The sequence below is a fragment of the Fundulus heteroclitus genome, chromosome 5 (assembly GCF_011125445.2).
Source record: "Fundulus heteroclitus isolate FHET01 chromosome 5, MU-UCD_Fhet_4.1, whole genome shotgun sequence".
In the NCBI taxonomy this organism is placed as follows: Eukaryota; Metazoa; Chordata; class Actinopteri; order Cyprinodontiformes; family Fundulidae; genus Fundulus; species Fundulus heteroclitus.
Window position 1 is genome coordinate 28,807,423 of NC_046365.1, and position 15,899 is coordinate 28,823,321.

Genomic DNA, 15,899 nt, shown 5'->3' on the forward strand with positions numbered 1-15,899 from the left:
GGTTTTTGTCTCTCTGGTGCATTTTTGGTTAAAACAAGTATGCTCTTTATTCATGAAGTTACTCACAGTAGGTAGAGTAGCCAGAAATTTTATTTCAGTAGGAGTATTGGGGTACACTATTACTCATCGAGTAACACACTATTACTCGAGTAATAGTGTGACACAAAAAAGTACTGCACTGTGAAAAACACAGTGCAGTAAAACTACTCCTAAAAGTACATTTTCTTCAATAAATGACCCAAGTAAATGTAACTAGTTACCACCCACCTCTGTATAAACAACATGTGCAACTGTTTTTGTGGAGAAAGTAATTGTTGTATTATTATATTTTATTATTATTATTTTAAATAATAATAATAATAATAATAATAAAGTTCTAGGGGTAGAGATACTCTTGCAAGGCACTCTAATCAGCTGTACTACTACACAGGATTTATACAACCTTAAACTTTGAGTTTGCCATCACTGCTTTACGTTAAAGATGTGGTTGACTCTCTTCTTTGGCACAAAAACGCCTGCTCGCTTAGTTTAGTACAGGGCCTGGTCTGGATTTGCAGTAAAATGTCTTTTAAACGGAAAAGATAAACATTGAGACATTGAGTTCAGCGACCCTCTTCAGGGCCCCTTGGTTCATTAAACCTTTCTGTCTTCAGAAAGGTTAATTTTTTCCCCCTAGTTAATCATCAAGTTTTTTTTGTCATTTAAATACATGGACATCCATATTTTTATTTGACTGAGGAAATGCTAAACTAGGATAAATAACTGTTTTTTTTAATACTTTTAATCCTACACGTGAAAGAATGAGAATTTTTTTTAGAATAATAATCAAAGCAATCATTCCCAGATGACAATAGTTTGTCAAGCCTTCTGAATAAAAGGCATATATTTTCTAAATTCAATGTATTGTGGAATAACTCTATTTTCCCATTTTCCCATGAAGGCACCATATGACGCGATCATATGAAAGACTGAGAATTTGTTTTAGAATAATAATCAAAGCAATCTTTCCCAGTTGACAATAGTTTGTCAAGCCTTCTGAATAAAAGGCATACATTTTCAAAATTCAATGTATTGTGGAATAACTCTATTTTCCCATTTGCACTTGAAGGCACCATACGACGCGATCACACCTCTGACGTACCCGGTCAGGTAAGACAACTTTCCCAGCTTTACTTTTTTACCTGTGAGCGAGGTAACACAGATAATTAGTGGCAGGACGCGGTCTGTAAAGTGGTGGGGAGTCTGTGCTCCAGAAGCGCGCGGGCCGTACCGCAGCCATGGCTGAATCCCAGCTTGAGTGCATGGAGGACGGGCGCATCGGAGCCAAAGTCCCGGAGTCCAAACCGGAGTTCTACTACAGCGAAGAGCAGCGCGCTGCCATAGAGGAGCTGCTGAAGAATGGCGACGGCGCCTTCAAGACGCGACTCAAGGAAGACAACGCGAAAGACTTTTTATCCGCGAGGGAAGTCAAGGTTCTGGTGAACACTTTCAAACAGTATGACTCTAATGACAGCGGCAGCAGCACGTCTCCCTCCAGGTCGGAGCAGGGAGCGTCTGGAACCGACGCGGACTCAGGGGCCCATTCCACTTACTGGCCCCAGATGTCGGACACCGAGGTGCCGTCGCTGGACATCGGCTGGCCAAGCGGGGGGATGTTCAAAGGGGTTACCCGGGTGTCGGTGCACACACACCCGCCTAAAGACAACGGTCCTCACATCAAGGAGGTGGTTCGCCGGCTCATCCAGGAGGCGAGCAAGGTGAGGAGAGGGTCAGGGGCCAGGGGCCAGGATAGGAAGGTCAGGTCACATCCAACGTGTTTTATGTCAAGCTGATAGTTTGCTGTACATTATAATGAGATTCGGCGTTTACACTTAGAATATACATGTAGGGGAAGAAAGAACCCGATTTATTAGAAACAGATGTGCAATGAACAGGACCAGATCCAGGATGATGTGGAGCCCCCTAGGCTCCAAAACATCGGTTTTGGAGCCTCACTCATAGTTTTTTTTTTTTTTTTTTTTCATAAACACTGCATCATTTCTAGAAACGTTTTCATCCGCACACGCAAAAGGTAAAACATAATAAATAAATAAAGTATTTCTTCTTTGTTTCTGGTGGCCCCTTATCCGGTGCCCCATTTGTTTCGGCGTATTTCAGCTGCTGACATACACTGAAACAGATAAAGGGGGAATGGAGCATGGCACTAAAGCATATCAAGGAACAGGTTTGAGACATTTTGATATTAAAGTTTCTAAATTACTGCTAAACGCATGGTCATCTGTGCAGATGGGCCTCTTGTCTCATTAAGCCCTTGATAAAGTCTGGGCCAAGGGCAAACCAGGGTTTTAGCACATGTAACAGTAGCAGAAATTAGGTGAGAATGTTTCTTAGCTAATACATTTTAGGGAAACTGAAGCGCAAAACCGAACAAGGGCAAAAACATAAAGCAAATTATGCTTTTTGTACTAAATCATTAAAAATGAAGTCCAAACATGGGAGTTGCTTTAACATGACTCATGGGAAAGGTCTGTATTTTATGTCTGTCCCTACAGGAAATGACATCACTTTTTAAAACCTGATTTAATCATAGGATTTCCTTTATACTAGTCAGTGGGGCAAAAGACAATGTTGTGATTGTTATATAGCGTCAGTAATCCAACTTCAATGTTGAAACTCAGACATAAAAACCGAGTACACTAGCATATGTGCACTACAGCATTATTTACCACTGATTTAGTAAATTAGCTTGCTGAATTTTGAAAATGTAGAGCTATAAAGGCAAGACGTGCAGCGAAGAAACCAACAGTAAAGAAACTTTGGACTCAGATGAGAGTGAACTCAAACATGAACAGCCAGTTGGGATGTTTACTGGTTTGTTGCCGGGCAGGAGCTGAGTCATCCGTTCCTCTTGCTCACAGCAAGGCGGTGACAAGCTCCCTTTTTTGCCTTCTCTGCCTCTGGGTTCCCTCTTTAAAAGTGGGTCAGGGGTATATGAGCATACGTCAAACCCTCATTTACCGTTTTAGGTTTCTTATATTATAACATAGCTTATCTCGACATTTTCCTTGAACTTTGCACCCCGTGTTTGGTCTCCCTTTCCCTCAATTTCACCTTTTGTTTCCGTGACTTGAGGTGCACAATTTAGCTTTCACTTTACTTGAATCAGTGCTACCTGCTTGTTAACATTCTTACGGTTGTTGGTTTTGCCACGTCCCGGTTGCAAGTGGGAGGATTTTACTGCAAGCTTTCCAAGAGGCAATAAAAACCATTTGCTTCATTTACAGACAGTGACTTGAAATAAAATAATCAAATACTATCTTTCTTCGCCTGTTTTCCAGTTACCTCAGATATAAAGGTAATAATTGACTCAAGAGTTTTAATACCTCCCTTTTTGTCTGGTGGTAAAACGGTAAGAACAAGCCAGCAAGGATAACAAGTGTTGTTCGTAGGCATCGAAGAATGACTGTCTGGACTGGCATTACATACAACTTCTTTTATTGTATTTCTATATTTCAGTAACATTACATCATGTTTCCTAGAAGCATTAAAAAAAGTGTGTTGGAACATCCGAAAACTAAGCCAATCAGCATACATTTGAGCTTATAATAGACAACTGACACCCACAAGAAGTACAGGATCAAACTCATAGATGAAAGAATTACTTGCACATTACTATTGTATACATGTATATTGTTATATAGGTTGTATTTTGTTATTTTGACTGCAAATGATAAAGGCAACTGGCTGCAGGCCCTAACTTGTTGCCTCATGTATTACCCTAGACAGCCTGCTCAGCATTTTTTTTTTCCTTTGAGTAGAAACAGCAGGCCTTTTCACCCAAACAGAGAAACATTCACTGGAAGTTTCGTAGAAATCTTTTCCATGACTTCACTTTTGGGAATGCAGTACAACACGGATCCCCCATCATGTTCATGCAAGCTTGCACTTAGCTTGTCGGACCATGTTTCATTGCTGTATTTGCTTGATACTTTTATGGAAGGATTTAATGTTTCACTGGGAGTTAGTATGTCTCAGTTTAGTCACCAGAGTGCTCCACATATTTGGGCATCCTTCGGAAAAGGCTCAGTCAACCTTTGTCACAAACAAAGGGGGGAGAATACTTTGCAAGTGTTAAGCAGTCAGCAGGGGCGACGCCAGATCACTCACACATTCCAAGCCGCCTCGTTGCTTGCCTCTCTAGTTTGCAAGAGAGGCAAGCAACTCACAGTACTAGAAAGCTAGTACTGTGAGATAACCTATGTCTATATGTATTTATATCATGGTTATCAGTGTAGATGCAGGTTTAGCATAAGCTATAGGTCATTCAGAGAACTCAGACTGATTATGTTTATGATGCATAGAGGTTGTCAAGACAAGAGATCAAAACTCCCCCAGCTGTTTGGTAAGTTGGGAGAAATAGTTTGAACAATATAAAAAAACAAGCCTTAACAAAATAACAGCATAGGTTTAGAGTCACATTTAAGTCCTATATCCCTAACATAGACATCATTTGAAATAATGTGTAGATCAGAACTCACCTTTTTCTCCAAACTCTTTCATTTTTGTGCAGCTATCTAATTTTGTCAGACAGTGAAGGCATTTGTAATGCATTGGATTTAATCCTATTTTAAGTCAATTAGAAATGTAGAAAATTTGATGCAGATAATTTATTGACGACATGGGGCTGAACGATATAAAAAAAAGAATATTGATAAACTAGAAATCATATTGATCGATATTGCTAATTATCAACAAATTCAAAAATATATTTCAAGTGCAGCCCTAGCCATTTTATGCTGTTGCTTAATGACCTATTTTTAGAAAGGGAAAACACAGTGAATTCAAACTCAACCCTTTATTCAACCATTTCACCAAAACTGCAAGTTTAAAAAAAAAAAAAGACAAAAGAATGCTGGCTAGCTGAACTCTTTCAAGAGGGCGGAGCTTGATGACAGCACGTCCCTGGGCCTGATTGTGATTGGTTGAGAGGATGTAATGACTGTAATATTAATCTACATGGCTAGAATGCAAAAGGAAGGAAAACTGCTATTCTATTGAACCTTTTATTGACCCCTTTTTTTTCTTTCGTCGATATACGTCCATTGATCCATATATGTTGTTATTGAATTATCGTCCAGCCCTATGACGATATTCATATCACGTGTCAAGAATTCTGGATTAAATCTCATTCAGGTTGCAAAAAAAAACAAAAAAAACTTTTGGACACATGCTTATAGCTCAAGACATGACTTGAACTTTCTGTTCAAGTCTTGAGTCTAATTAACATCTCTCATGTAAGGATGCGTTAAAGGAAGCTGGTCAATGTAGATCACTTCGTAAATAAGTAATGTTGTCCCCTCTCATTTCTTGTTGTGTATGCAAACAATTAATTGATCTGATAACTTTATGCACATTATGGGTTCTCTGTTAAGTTTCTTAAAAGTACATATCAGTAAAAGGAGTTAATTTGAGGCTACAGGTTGCAAGTGTGTTCTTTTAAGTCCAGCGTTGAGTAAGGCCTTACAGTAAGAGAGCTTCAGACTGCAGTTCTGGCAGAGATTAGCATATTCTCCCAATTTATTCATGTTGTGGCATCAGTGACTACATGGATGTCTTGAAAACTGGGCTCTGTAATAAATGACTTCAGTTCATTTCAAAACAAAATACACTTATCTTACTTCTGAAATGTTAATACTTCAGCTTCTTGAATTATTTAGAAAAATGACGGTAATGGATTTTAGGAGGCGACACCTGCAAAGGCAGTTCAGGCAGTCGTCTTGAGCTGTGCTTCTTATTCACAGGTCATCTTTTTCACACTTCTAATGTATTAGACATACCCTAATAATTTTGACAGTCCTCTTCAGCTGCAAAACATCCAGTGAACCTTGAATTTCATGCACTGCTGCCTGCTGCTACTGCTGCTGACAGCTTCGGCGGGCTTCTTTTCAGCCCCTCCATCACCTCAGCACCCCCCTTGGGCTTCGAGGGCAGAGACCCTCTCCTCACTTCCTGAAATGCAGAAGACACGTTCAAAGGGGCAGAGATGCTTTCATCAATCCATGACCTCTTGAGCTATGGAGGAATAGGATCAAAGCCTAGACGCCAACCTCAAACTTACCCTGTACTGGCTAATAAATATGTATTTAAACATTTACATGTGAGTTGTCTAGCTAAACTGATAACATTTGAACAGGAATTCATAACTATATTTTTTTGTGTGGTAAATAATATACCCTATCCACCCAACTTTGTATACTCGCTTATTTTTGCAGGGTCCTGTACACCCTGGACAGGTCACAGGGCAATACAGGACAAATAACCATGCATGTACATGCTCCCTTCTAAGGGCGATTGAGAGACATCGTTTAATCTAACAGTCATGTTTTCAGATTGTGGGAGGAAGCCAGAGGGCCCGGAGAGAACCCACACATGCACTGTGAGAACATGCAAACTCCACAAAGAAGCACCAGGATTTAAATGCAGGACGTTTTTGTTGCAAAAGGTTAACAACTGTACTTAACTGGATTTATAGCAGCTAATATTTTATTTTTTTTGTTTGTAGGATAAAATGTATTTAAGATTTAAAAGTTTAATGTGTCAAGTTAGGTCTGGGGCATATTGATTGAATTCATAACTTACAGCATTTATTTATTTTAAGCAGAGTTGAGGCCATGCATCTTGAGCAGGGGTCTGCAAGATTTTCAATGCATAGAGCCATTTTTGCCCTCGGTTCAGCTAAATAAGTATAATTTAGCACCGCAAATGTTACACAACCTTTTGAAAAAGGACAACCTATAATCTTATAATATTATAGGAATATAATATTGCCATTTTCAAAGAACCACCATTTTACTTATATTTTTAGGTTTAAACATAAAGAAAAACAAAAAAAAACATTGGCATAAAGGGAATGGAGACATTTTTCTTCTGTGGGATTTTAATATTTGTAAAAAATATATATATATGTTAAAAGAAGCACATGACTTCCATTCTAATGACAAGACAAAAACATCTAATGTATGTAACTGGTACTTTTAGTGTCATTCTGTTGTGGAAATGAAATGAATACATGCAAAATACTGTAACACTGCTAAAAACCTACATTTTATATTATATCTGTGTTTTAAAAACATTAGCTGGTTCTTTATAATTTTTAGCCAGTTATTAAGATCCATTGTGGAAGGCTTAAAGACCCAGTTGTTGTAGATCTGTAGCAGATCACTGATCTAAAGTACAAATTTTAATTTACGTAAGTCATTTGAGACTAAAGCTTTACCTTGGACTAGAAAAAATAATCTGTTAACATCTGATGTTTATTGCCGCGTTTAAGTATCTAAGCACATCTATTAATTCTTTTTTGTGTTAAAGCTAAAGCTTTACTAATAACAATACTTGGAAAACAAAGCTGTTTTGTTTTTTACAAAACAGGTGGATTTAAGACTTAAAATCCTTTTGTTGTTTGGAAGCTTTAGTTGGATAAATATTAAATCCGACTGAATCACAGCTGTAGAATGATGTGTGTGTATTTCTGTGACTCCTGACAAAACGTTTCAAATGTCTTTTTATGATCCATGACCACTTTATCAAAGCACACCATAGCAGTGGGTATCAGGGTGTTTTGTTTAGAAACATTAGCTTCGCGGCATGGTTTCTTTGTGAGCCTAGAGAAGCCTCATCTCTTTATCCACTGTGCAAATCTTTATATTTTGCCTCTCCTATCATAAGGTGGTATTCTGGATGTGGGCCACAGTGAGCAGAAGTTGTTGTTTTTTTTTTGATAGCTTGTCAGGATTTGCATTTTAATTAGCCAGAGCACAGATGGAATCCCCTGAAATCTGCATTTAGGGTGTTCATTTTTTTTTAACAGACTGGGTAAAATGCCACACCATCCATAGTTTTCTGAACGTTTTGCAATTATTGCTGAGCAAAGTACATTTAAATTCAGAGATTATTGGACTTTTTGTTTGTCTTGCAGGTCATTGCCATAGTGATGGACATGCTTACAGATATCCACATCCTGCAGGACCTGATGGATGCAGCTTGCCGTCGGTCTGTGCCTGTTTACATTGTGTTGGATGACCAAGCTGTTCCTCATTTTCTGGACATGTGTTCCAGGCTTCAGATTGGCTCACAACACCTTCGGGTATGCCTGCACTTTTATGTAAATGTGGTTTTAAGCTGTGCAAGGGAAAGAAAAAAAAACTAAATTAATATCACACACTTTATAGAAATCCAACTTCATTTTGAAAGAGAACTTAGTTTTCTATTGGTAGGGACTAGCTTAACTGATTTTTGCAGCAAAACACAATTTGGATAAATTTTAAATGTACTTTTGGTAATGAAGATTGGTCTATGTATTTAGGCTAGAACGAATCTAATGCTGTAGGCCAGTGTTCAAAAACCTGACCAAAGCTTTGGTAGAAGTTTCTACCAATACAGTATTGGATGAGTTTTCTAAAGCAATTGGGTGACATAAATTTTCAGAACCTCTTCACAATCAATGTTTGGCTGAAAATTCATGGGTGAGACTTTTGATGATCACAACATGCTGCTAATTGGATGCAAAGAAGGACTAGTGTCATAGCATGCAAAAAAGGAAGCTCTTAGTAGAGAGAGAGCATAGGGGTGGAGGGCAGGTATGAAGAGACAGGCGTCTGGATTTAAACGTGAGCAATGAGGGGAGGGGGGGGCAAGAAATATAAGTTAATTCTGGCTGTAGTCCCAAATACAGTATATCAGAGGCTTCAGAGCTGAGGGTAAACATTGTAAAATTAAGATTCTTAACAGAATCAACAACAAATCTACACAGATATCTATTCAATTTAGTTCATTCACAAGGCGCTGATCTCAAGGCCCTCTACAACTGGGGTCAACCCTGGTCTTCAGGACCCACTGTCCTGCATATATTAGATTAGATGCAGAGGGCTGTTAGTTACCCATTTATTAGAAGCTGGTGTGTGTAGGCAAGGAAACACCTAAAACATTGCAATATATAGACTAGGGTTGTGCTGTGTTAAAAATCTGTTTACTGTTTTTATACCTATGTTAACCTTAAATAAGTAAAACAAGAAAAACTTGCTATATCACTGAGAAAGGAATTTCTTAAATGCAGAAGAAATCAGAGCATTTGTGGCATCAAAGGGTGTATACTTTGATTAAAAAGGCAAACACAAAAGGTCAATTAGATTTTCATTAACACAAATATGAATTTTACAAAAGTGTATTAGTAATGATTAAGAAGAATGGATAAACATATCACAAAGAAAAATCTAACTTTGTCAATGAAGACATGGAAGACAAGCAAGAAAAAAAATCTTTTCAGCAGATTATGGGAGGAATTTACTCAGTTGTTTGCCATTTAGTCGTGCCCTTTTATATGCTACCCTTTAAGCAAGAAAGTTACCCCAGCTAATCTAGTAATGGTTAGAAAGGTGGTTCCAAGTAGTTGTAAAACCGTATAAGCAGCCATCTAACTTAAATTTGTTGGCTCATTTCAAATGTTTCAAATGAAAAATATACTAAACTGGTATCATTCAAAATCAATGTTATTTTACTATTTTATGTGAATGATACCTTCTATTGTACTTACTGATGACCCAGAGCTGTTTACTGCTAGTTTTGTTTGGGTTAAGAAAGAGGGGGAAGACATGCAGCCAATGTCCATGGGCCAGGAGTTCCGGCCTCCAAACATGCGGGTCATGTCCTCTACCCCTGCGCTACTGCCATTCTCCATTAAGTTTATTTTTTCAGAATGTTAACTTTTTGTATTCAACTATAGCTTAAAAGATCACATTGTTGAATGTATGGTTTTCTATTTATAACCAGTCTCGTAACCCGTTTTGTTGCAGTACATTCGAGCAAGAATGGTCCAAGGAGTTGGCTTGAGCTTGTCTTTTGGCAAATTTCCTGGTTCGCTTTCTAGTAAATACATGCTGGTAGATGGAGACAAAGTTGCATTTGGCTCTTACAGGTAAGTGTGTGTGTTAACTGAGGAAATGTAGCTAACGAACGGCAGACATTTTTTAGATGTTATCTACATCACAATCAGAATCAGACATACTTTAATAATCCCAGAGGGAATTACTTAAGCGATGTAACGGCAACATACTGCTTTTACGCATGCACACTACAAATTTGCTGTATTGCAATCCCTATAAACCAAAATTAGAGCATTAAACATAGTCACCTTTATTTTGTTTAGTATATTATATGCGTCTAAATTCAGATCTTGTAATATGTTACCAGTACAAGTTAGGATGAAACTTGAACCCATATCCGTGTTTTCGTGCCACTTCCATATCTGGTACTAATTTGGATGCGTATTTAATAATTGTCAAATCGACCGCAGTCTGAACAGTCATGTCGCATTGTATCCGTCTTTCACGTCACTCTCCTTGGTCCAACTACACACACGGTAGTAGCAGCTAGCGCTCCACAAAAGGCCATTGTTAAAAGCTGTGCTTCTTTTTTGTTACCATATTTAGTCTTACTATATTGTGATCTTAATATTGTCAGGTCCCATTGCTCAGCAGCTCTCTAATAATAAGAAAGAGAGACCCTGGGCGGTATCCGCGCTTTTTTTAATTTTTTTTTGAGTTTTGTTTTTGGATGAAACTTTATTGAACACTTCTAGAAACCATTACATTCACCACTACTTCCCTACAGTGCGCTGCTGTGCGACGTCTCCTTCTATTATCTGCGCATGCGGATCGCTTTGCAGTCTTGAACCGTTCAGACAGCAATATCATAGTGGTCACATTTAGTTAGTAGTATGAACGGCCACCTCAATAAAAAATCAGATTTCAGCAAAAAAAATCAGAATTGAGCATCAAGGCCTGCGGTTGAAAATTGGATGGTTCAATCCAAAATCTACCTGTCAAAGTGTTCAATAGAAAGAAACTTTGGTGTGTCCCACCTGTGTTCATTGTAGTGAAAAAGCAAAAAAAAATGATAGAATATTAAAGATGCCCGTGTTAGATTTTATATGGATGAACCATAGCGAAATATGTCTCGGGGTCATTGAGTCCCCTATAATCCCATTTATTTGAACATGACATTGTTGAGGCATTATGGCTTTGTACAGTACAAATACTCTCAAATTGACAACATTTTTGCTGTTAATATAATAGAGTAAGGAACAGTGTATGTTTTCACTCTTGTCTCTGTTCCAGTTTCGCTTGGTCTGCATCTCGTATGGACCGAAACATGATCACTGTGATGACAGGACAGGTGGTTGACTTGTTCGACAGAGATTTCCGTGAGTTATACGCTATGTCTGAGAAACTGGACCTCTACAAGGAGTTTCATGTTAGCCCCCCTGCTTCCGGTGTGACCGCCACAGTTCGCTCCAAATTGGAGCCCAAACGCCCACCATTGCCAGCAACCACATCCCGCTTCCAGGTGAGCCTCGGAGATTCTAGGAACGCTGAGATTCAGGTTCCTGCCCACAAATACTACAACCCCAAATACTCATTGGTGTTTGGAGATATTCCACGTCCTCCAAGGTCCCTGCAAAACGATGTGCAGAAGTGGGATATAGCAAATGTTCCTGAAGAGGAGGGAAGACGGCGATCGGCCAGCAGTCTTAATCTAGACCAATCTAGTCCATTGCCCTCAGAGGCCCCAAGTGAGAACCACGAGAAAACAAAGAAAGTAACTCAGGGGAAGAAGAAATGGTTTTCTTTGAAGTCACGTAAAAATAAATCTTCAAGTAAGACTTCGGTTAAAGACATAGTGAGTCCCTCACCGACAGATACTCCTCCCGATGATAAAATTGAGGACGGTTTTGTGGTGGTTGGAGGAACCCCAACTAAAGGGAGTAAGAAGCGCTCTAAACTGGACCGAAGAACATCGTCTCAGCAAACTGTCAACACTGCACAAGACAGAGAGAGTAAGTAACAAAATCTAACCATGTCTCTTTAAAAATACCTTTTGTAATGGGACACTACTGTATGCTTAAATTCGTAAAATAATCATGTGAATATTAGAATATTGAAGGAGTCATATAACCATTTTTTCAAATATAGTATGTCGCATCCTCCTGGCAGGTATTAACTGACACGTTTGGCATTAAATATCCCAAGGTGGACAACACTATATCGTACCTTTTGACTGTTTAGAATCTTTCTTTTTCAAAAACAGTTCGGTAGTTAATAGCCAAAACAGCAAAGGTACGAAATGGCAAGAGGCAAGAGAATTACCCGATGAATGCAAATAAAATGTAAAATAAGATGTAGCATGTAATAATAATAATAATAATAATAATAATAATAATAATAATAATAATAATAATAATAATAATAATAATAATAATTGTTGTTGTTATTATTATTATTATTATTATTATTATTATTATTATTATTATTATTATTATCCATCCATTTTCCTACACGCTTATCCCTGTTGGGATCGCGAGGGTTGCTGGTGCCTATCTCCAGCTGTCAATGGGCAAGAGGCGGGGTACACCCTGTACAGGTTGCCAGCCTGTCGCAGAGCAATATATAGACAGACAGGACAAGCAACCATTCACGCACACACTCACACCTAAGGAGAATTTAGAGAGGCCAATTAACCTAACAGTCATTTGCCACTGTGCAAAACTAAAGCTCTATTCTGGTTATTTGCTTAGTGTGTTTAGTGTTACCTGTTATTGGTTGGCTCTTTTTTTTTTAAATAATTTTTTTTCTTTTTTCCACAGGTGTAAAGAGTTGTCGTCGTGGAAAGTCAGGATGTAAAACATCCTAAACTGAACATGTTTGTCTGTGTAAACACAATACATGTTACATGTTCTTTAACACATTACAAAATTACTTTATTAAAACTGGTTTAATACACTGATATGTCCCGCACCTTAAAGCAAGACCAGATCAACGTGGGGTTCTTCAGGTATTCATTTATAAATGCTGGTTTTATGTCTGGTGCCTAATGTATAATTACGTTGTAGGTTTGGGGTTTTTCTATCGAAGACGGTTGATTTTTTTATTTTTTATTTTATTGGTTTTTTGTTTAGGGCTTGTTTTTATGTGTTTTTATGTAGGGATGAACTACAAAGTAAGAGTAATGAAGTAGAATGACATGCTTTGAATGTCACAGCCAATAAATGGCCCTTTTTTAACCTGTGTATAAAACCACAGTTATTTCTACAGTGGTTATGTTTTAAAATGCCTTATTTTAATTTCTACTGAGCCATATTGATTCTTTACAATGAAATGGGCATGCAACCCCCAAAAGAACCAAATGAATATTTTCAGGCTTTGGTCCTGGTGTGTAATGAACCTTAAACACTGTTGATATTGCTGCTAACAGTACAGATTAGAAGATTTATTTCTATATCTGTATTTATAACATCAGGTAATTTTTACTTTTTATTTTTACTCAAAAGGTAATGCTTTTGTACTAAACACTATGCTGTCTCACTACTGCACATGTGCATTGCCTTTGTGGGCTTTGTTGATAGGAGACAGCCATGAGAAAATGGTGCAATTATCAACATTTAATGCATCGGATGCATTATTAACGTAATCACCAGCTAAATCAGATTAGCACAGATTTGTTTTGGTGGACATTTTCAAAATCCCATGGTATAAGTGATGGATCTTAAAACTGAATGAACATGGGAAAAAAATAAATACATATTCTTTACAGATATGACTGGATTTGACATTCAGTAAAATGCTATTCATATCTCCAAGTTCTGAACCACATGGATGCCGTAGCAAAGTTAGATAAAAAAAAAACATGTCAAAGTTAAATTTACTGGCAAACTGCAATATGTACATGACATACACATGATTGAAATTACATTAGTGTAAAACCCAAATAAAAAAATATGAATTGTGTACGTCAAAGGTTCCTGATATTGGCATCAAGATGAATAGACTGCAACTAAAACATGTACACTGAACCAAGTTCTTGAGCACGCAAAGTCAGCGTGAAGATTGCCTACCGATCTGTGTATCAGTGTATGAATGTGTGCACGTTAGTGAGTGCTATTGGGTGAATGTGGCTCTAGTATTAAGTGTTTTAAGTGGTCAGTATGACTGGAAAAGCGCTATATAAGTTCAGCCCATTTACCATTTAAAGTTTAAGTGCCCAGATTTGAAGCTGTCTTGTCAAAAATATGATAAAAATATCTTTTAGAAATGCATTATATGAAGGAAATATTTAGATTTTGAAATCACACTGTTACCAACAATCCCATATTGTCTTCTTTTCAGCAGTATGACTCACCATTACAGTATTTATTTTCAAATACTACCATCTATTTCTGTGATCCAAACAGCTCCAATAATGAATAAGTTACCTTTATCTGAAGTAGCCAGCCCTCGTCATGTGACTCACACAAGCTGCAGGGTTTGTGTAAGAAAGCTTATGATTTTTAGTTTTAACACCACGCCTGTTTTTTTCTTAATAAGAGAATTGTTTACCATCAGGTTAATCTCACTTTATAGTGACAGTACTTTTTCACTAGTGCAACACATCTCAGTTGATAGAAAGGACTGTGTAAAGTACATATGCAGAGAAACACAATCACACTCACCTTGCAGTTGAAATTAAACCACTGAATTAAAAAGTCATAGGAGATAAAAACCCTCTCTTGTTCTTTGTGATTAATTTTTTATTTACACTTTGAAGAAAACCTTCACAACCTTCACTCTTAAATCAAGAGATATTGACAAAAAAATGCTGTTTTTTGTGTTACCCATTTTGTGGTTTTTTGGTTTGTTAGGTTTTTACAAGGGTTTGATAGCTATGGTGCATTACTTTTGTATATTTCAAAGAAATTTCAATAAATAATTTGCCATTCATTCTATTTCATTTACTAATTAACCTTACAGTTGCTTTTTTCTTTATGTTATTCTAGATTTTGATTTGTCAGTGATTGTTGGTTTAAATGTGGCTGTTGATGGTTCTTGGAATTCATCTTAGATGATGACAACACAGTTGCTCAGAGTCTGGAAAAAAAAACACCTTCTGGCAGAAGAGTGGACGGATTAAACTAAACAAACTCTCATCAGGTTTGCATGGAGTTTGTTGGAACACAGCAGCAATTTTACCAGTTTGTGCTTCAGATGTTGCAAGGAAATTCTAATTATATAGTTTCCTAACATGTTACTTCACCATGAGAATAAACTATTTTTATAGTGTAGGAAATTACATCCTAAGCAATTGTGAACAAGAGCCATCAGCTTGAGTGCAGCGCTCCCTTGTGGTGCCACGCAGTAGTTCACAATCATCTGTGACAGGTTTTGAGTTGCATTACACAAACTGACCACTATAAGCCGCTAAGTAATTACCTAATGATCGCGTCTCAAAGGGGAACCGCTTGTAAGATGGGAACTGTGCGTCGCGCTGGATGAGGGTGGGGGCTGGTTGTGGTGAAATACTGAAACAGGAAGTTTGAGGTGCAGCAGGAAGAGACGTTCTCACAATAATTTACTGGCTAATTTTACTGACACGCCAGCAGGCACGAGAATGTGTTATTTCCTGTGCATCGCATGTTTATAATGCAACACCGCATGCATCTTTTCTTAAACTGAAAAAATTAGCATAACACTGACCAACTCCAAAACATTATAGCTAGGGGGGTTAAGTTGTTGCCTCGTGAAAGTTTACAGCAACCCCAATTTTGTGATCTGTTGTGACAACGCCTTTTACGGCTGGGGAAGAAATGTTTCAAACAGTTCAGAGGAGCTATTATTTCATGAAAAGTAAAGTAAAATGTGTAAAGTCCTTTAAGTGTTAATACATTTTAAGTAAACTTAATTACAGGGTGTTCTAAACAACCTGTAAACACAGTTTTAACTGCCACGTTAGGAGCTTCTCTATTCATAACACCCATATTTGAGCTTCCTACTCTCAAATTAAAACAAGAGGAAATTGTAGACGTTTGATAAAAT

At 37.7% G+C, this 15,899-nt stretch overlaps 1 protein-coding gene across 1 annotated transcript; it reads left to right on the forward strand.

Moving 5' to 3' along the window:
- The first annotated feature begins 1,133 nt into the window (after window positions 1–1,133).
- fam83fb (family with sequence similarity 83 member Fb) lies at window positions 1,134–14,807 on the forward strand. Its single transcript, XM_012849551.3, has 5 exons — window positions 1,134–1,757; window positions 7,976–8,143; window positions 9,849–9,970; window positions 11,172–11,890; window positions 12,698–14,807. Exons 1-5 carry the CDS (start codon window positions 1,278–1,280, stop codon window positions 12,742–12,744), a joined length of 1,536 nt encoding a protein of 511 aa, XP_012705005.2. The 5' UTR covers window positions 1,134–1,277; the 3' UTR covers window positions 12,745–14,807.
- Window positions 14,808–15,899: the final 1,092 nt, after the last annotated feature.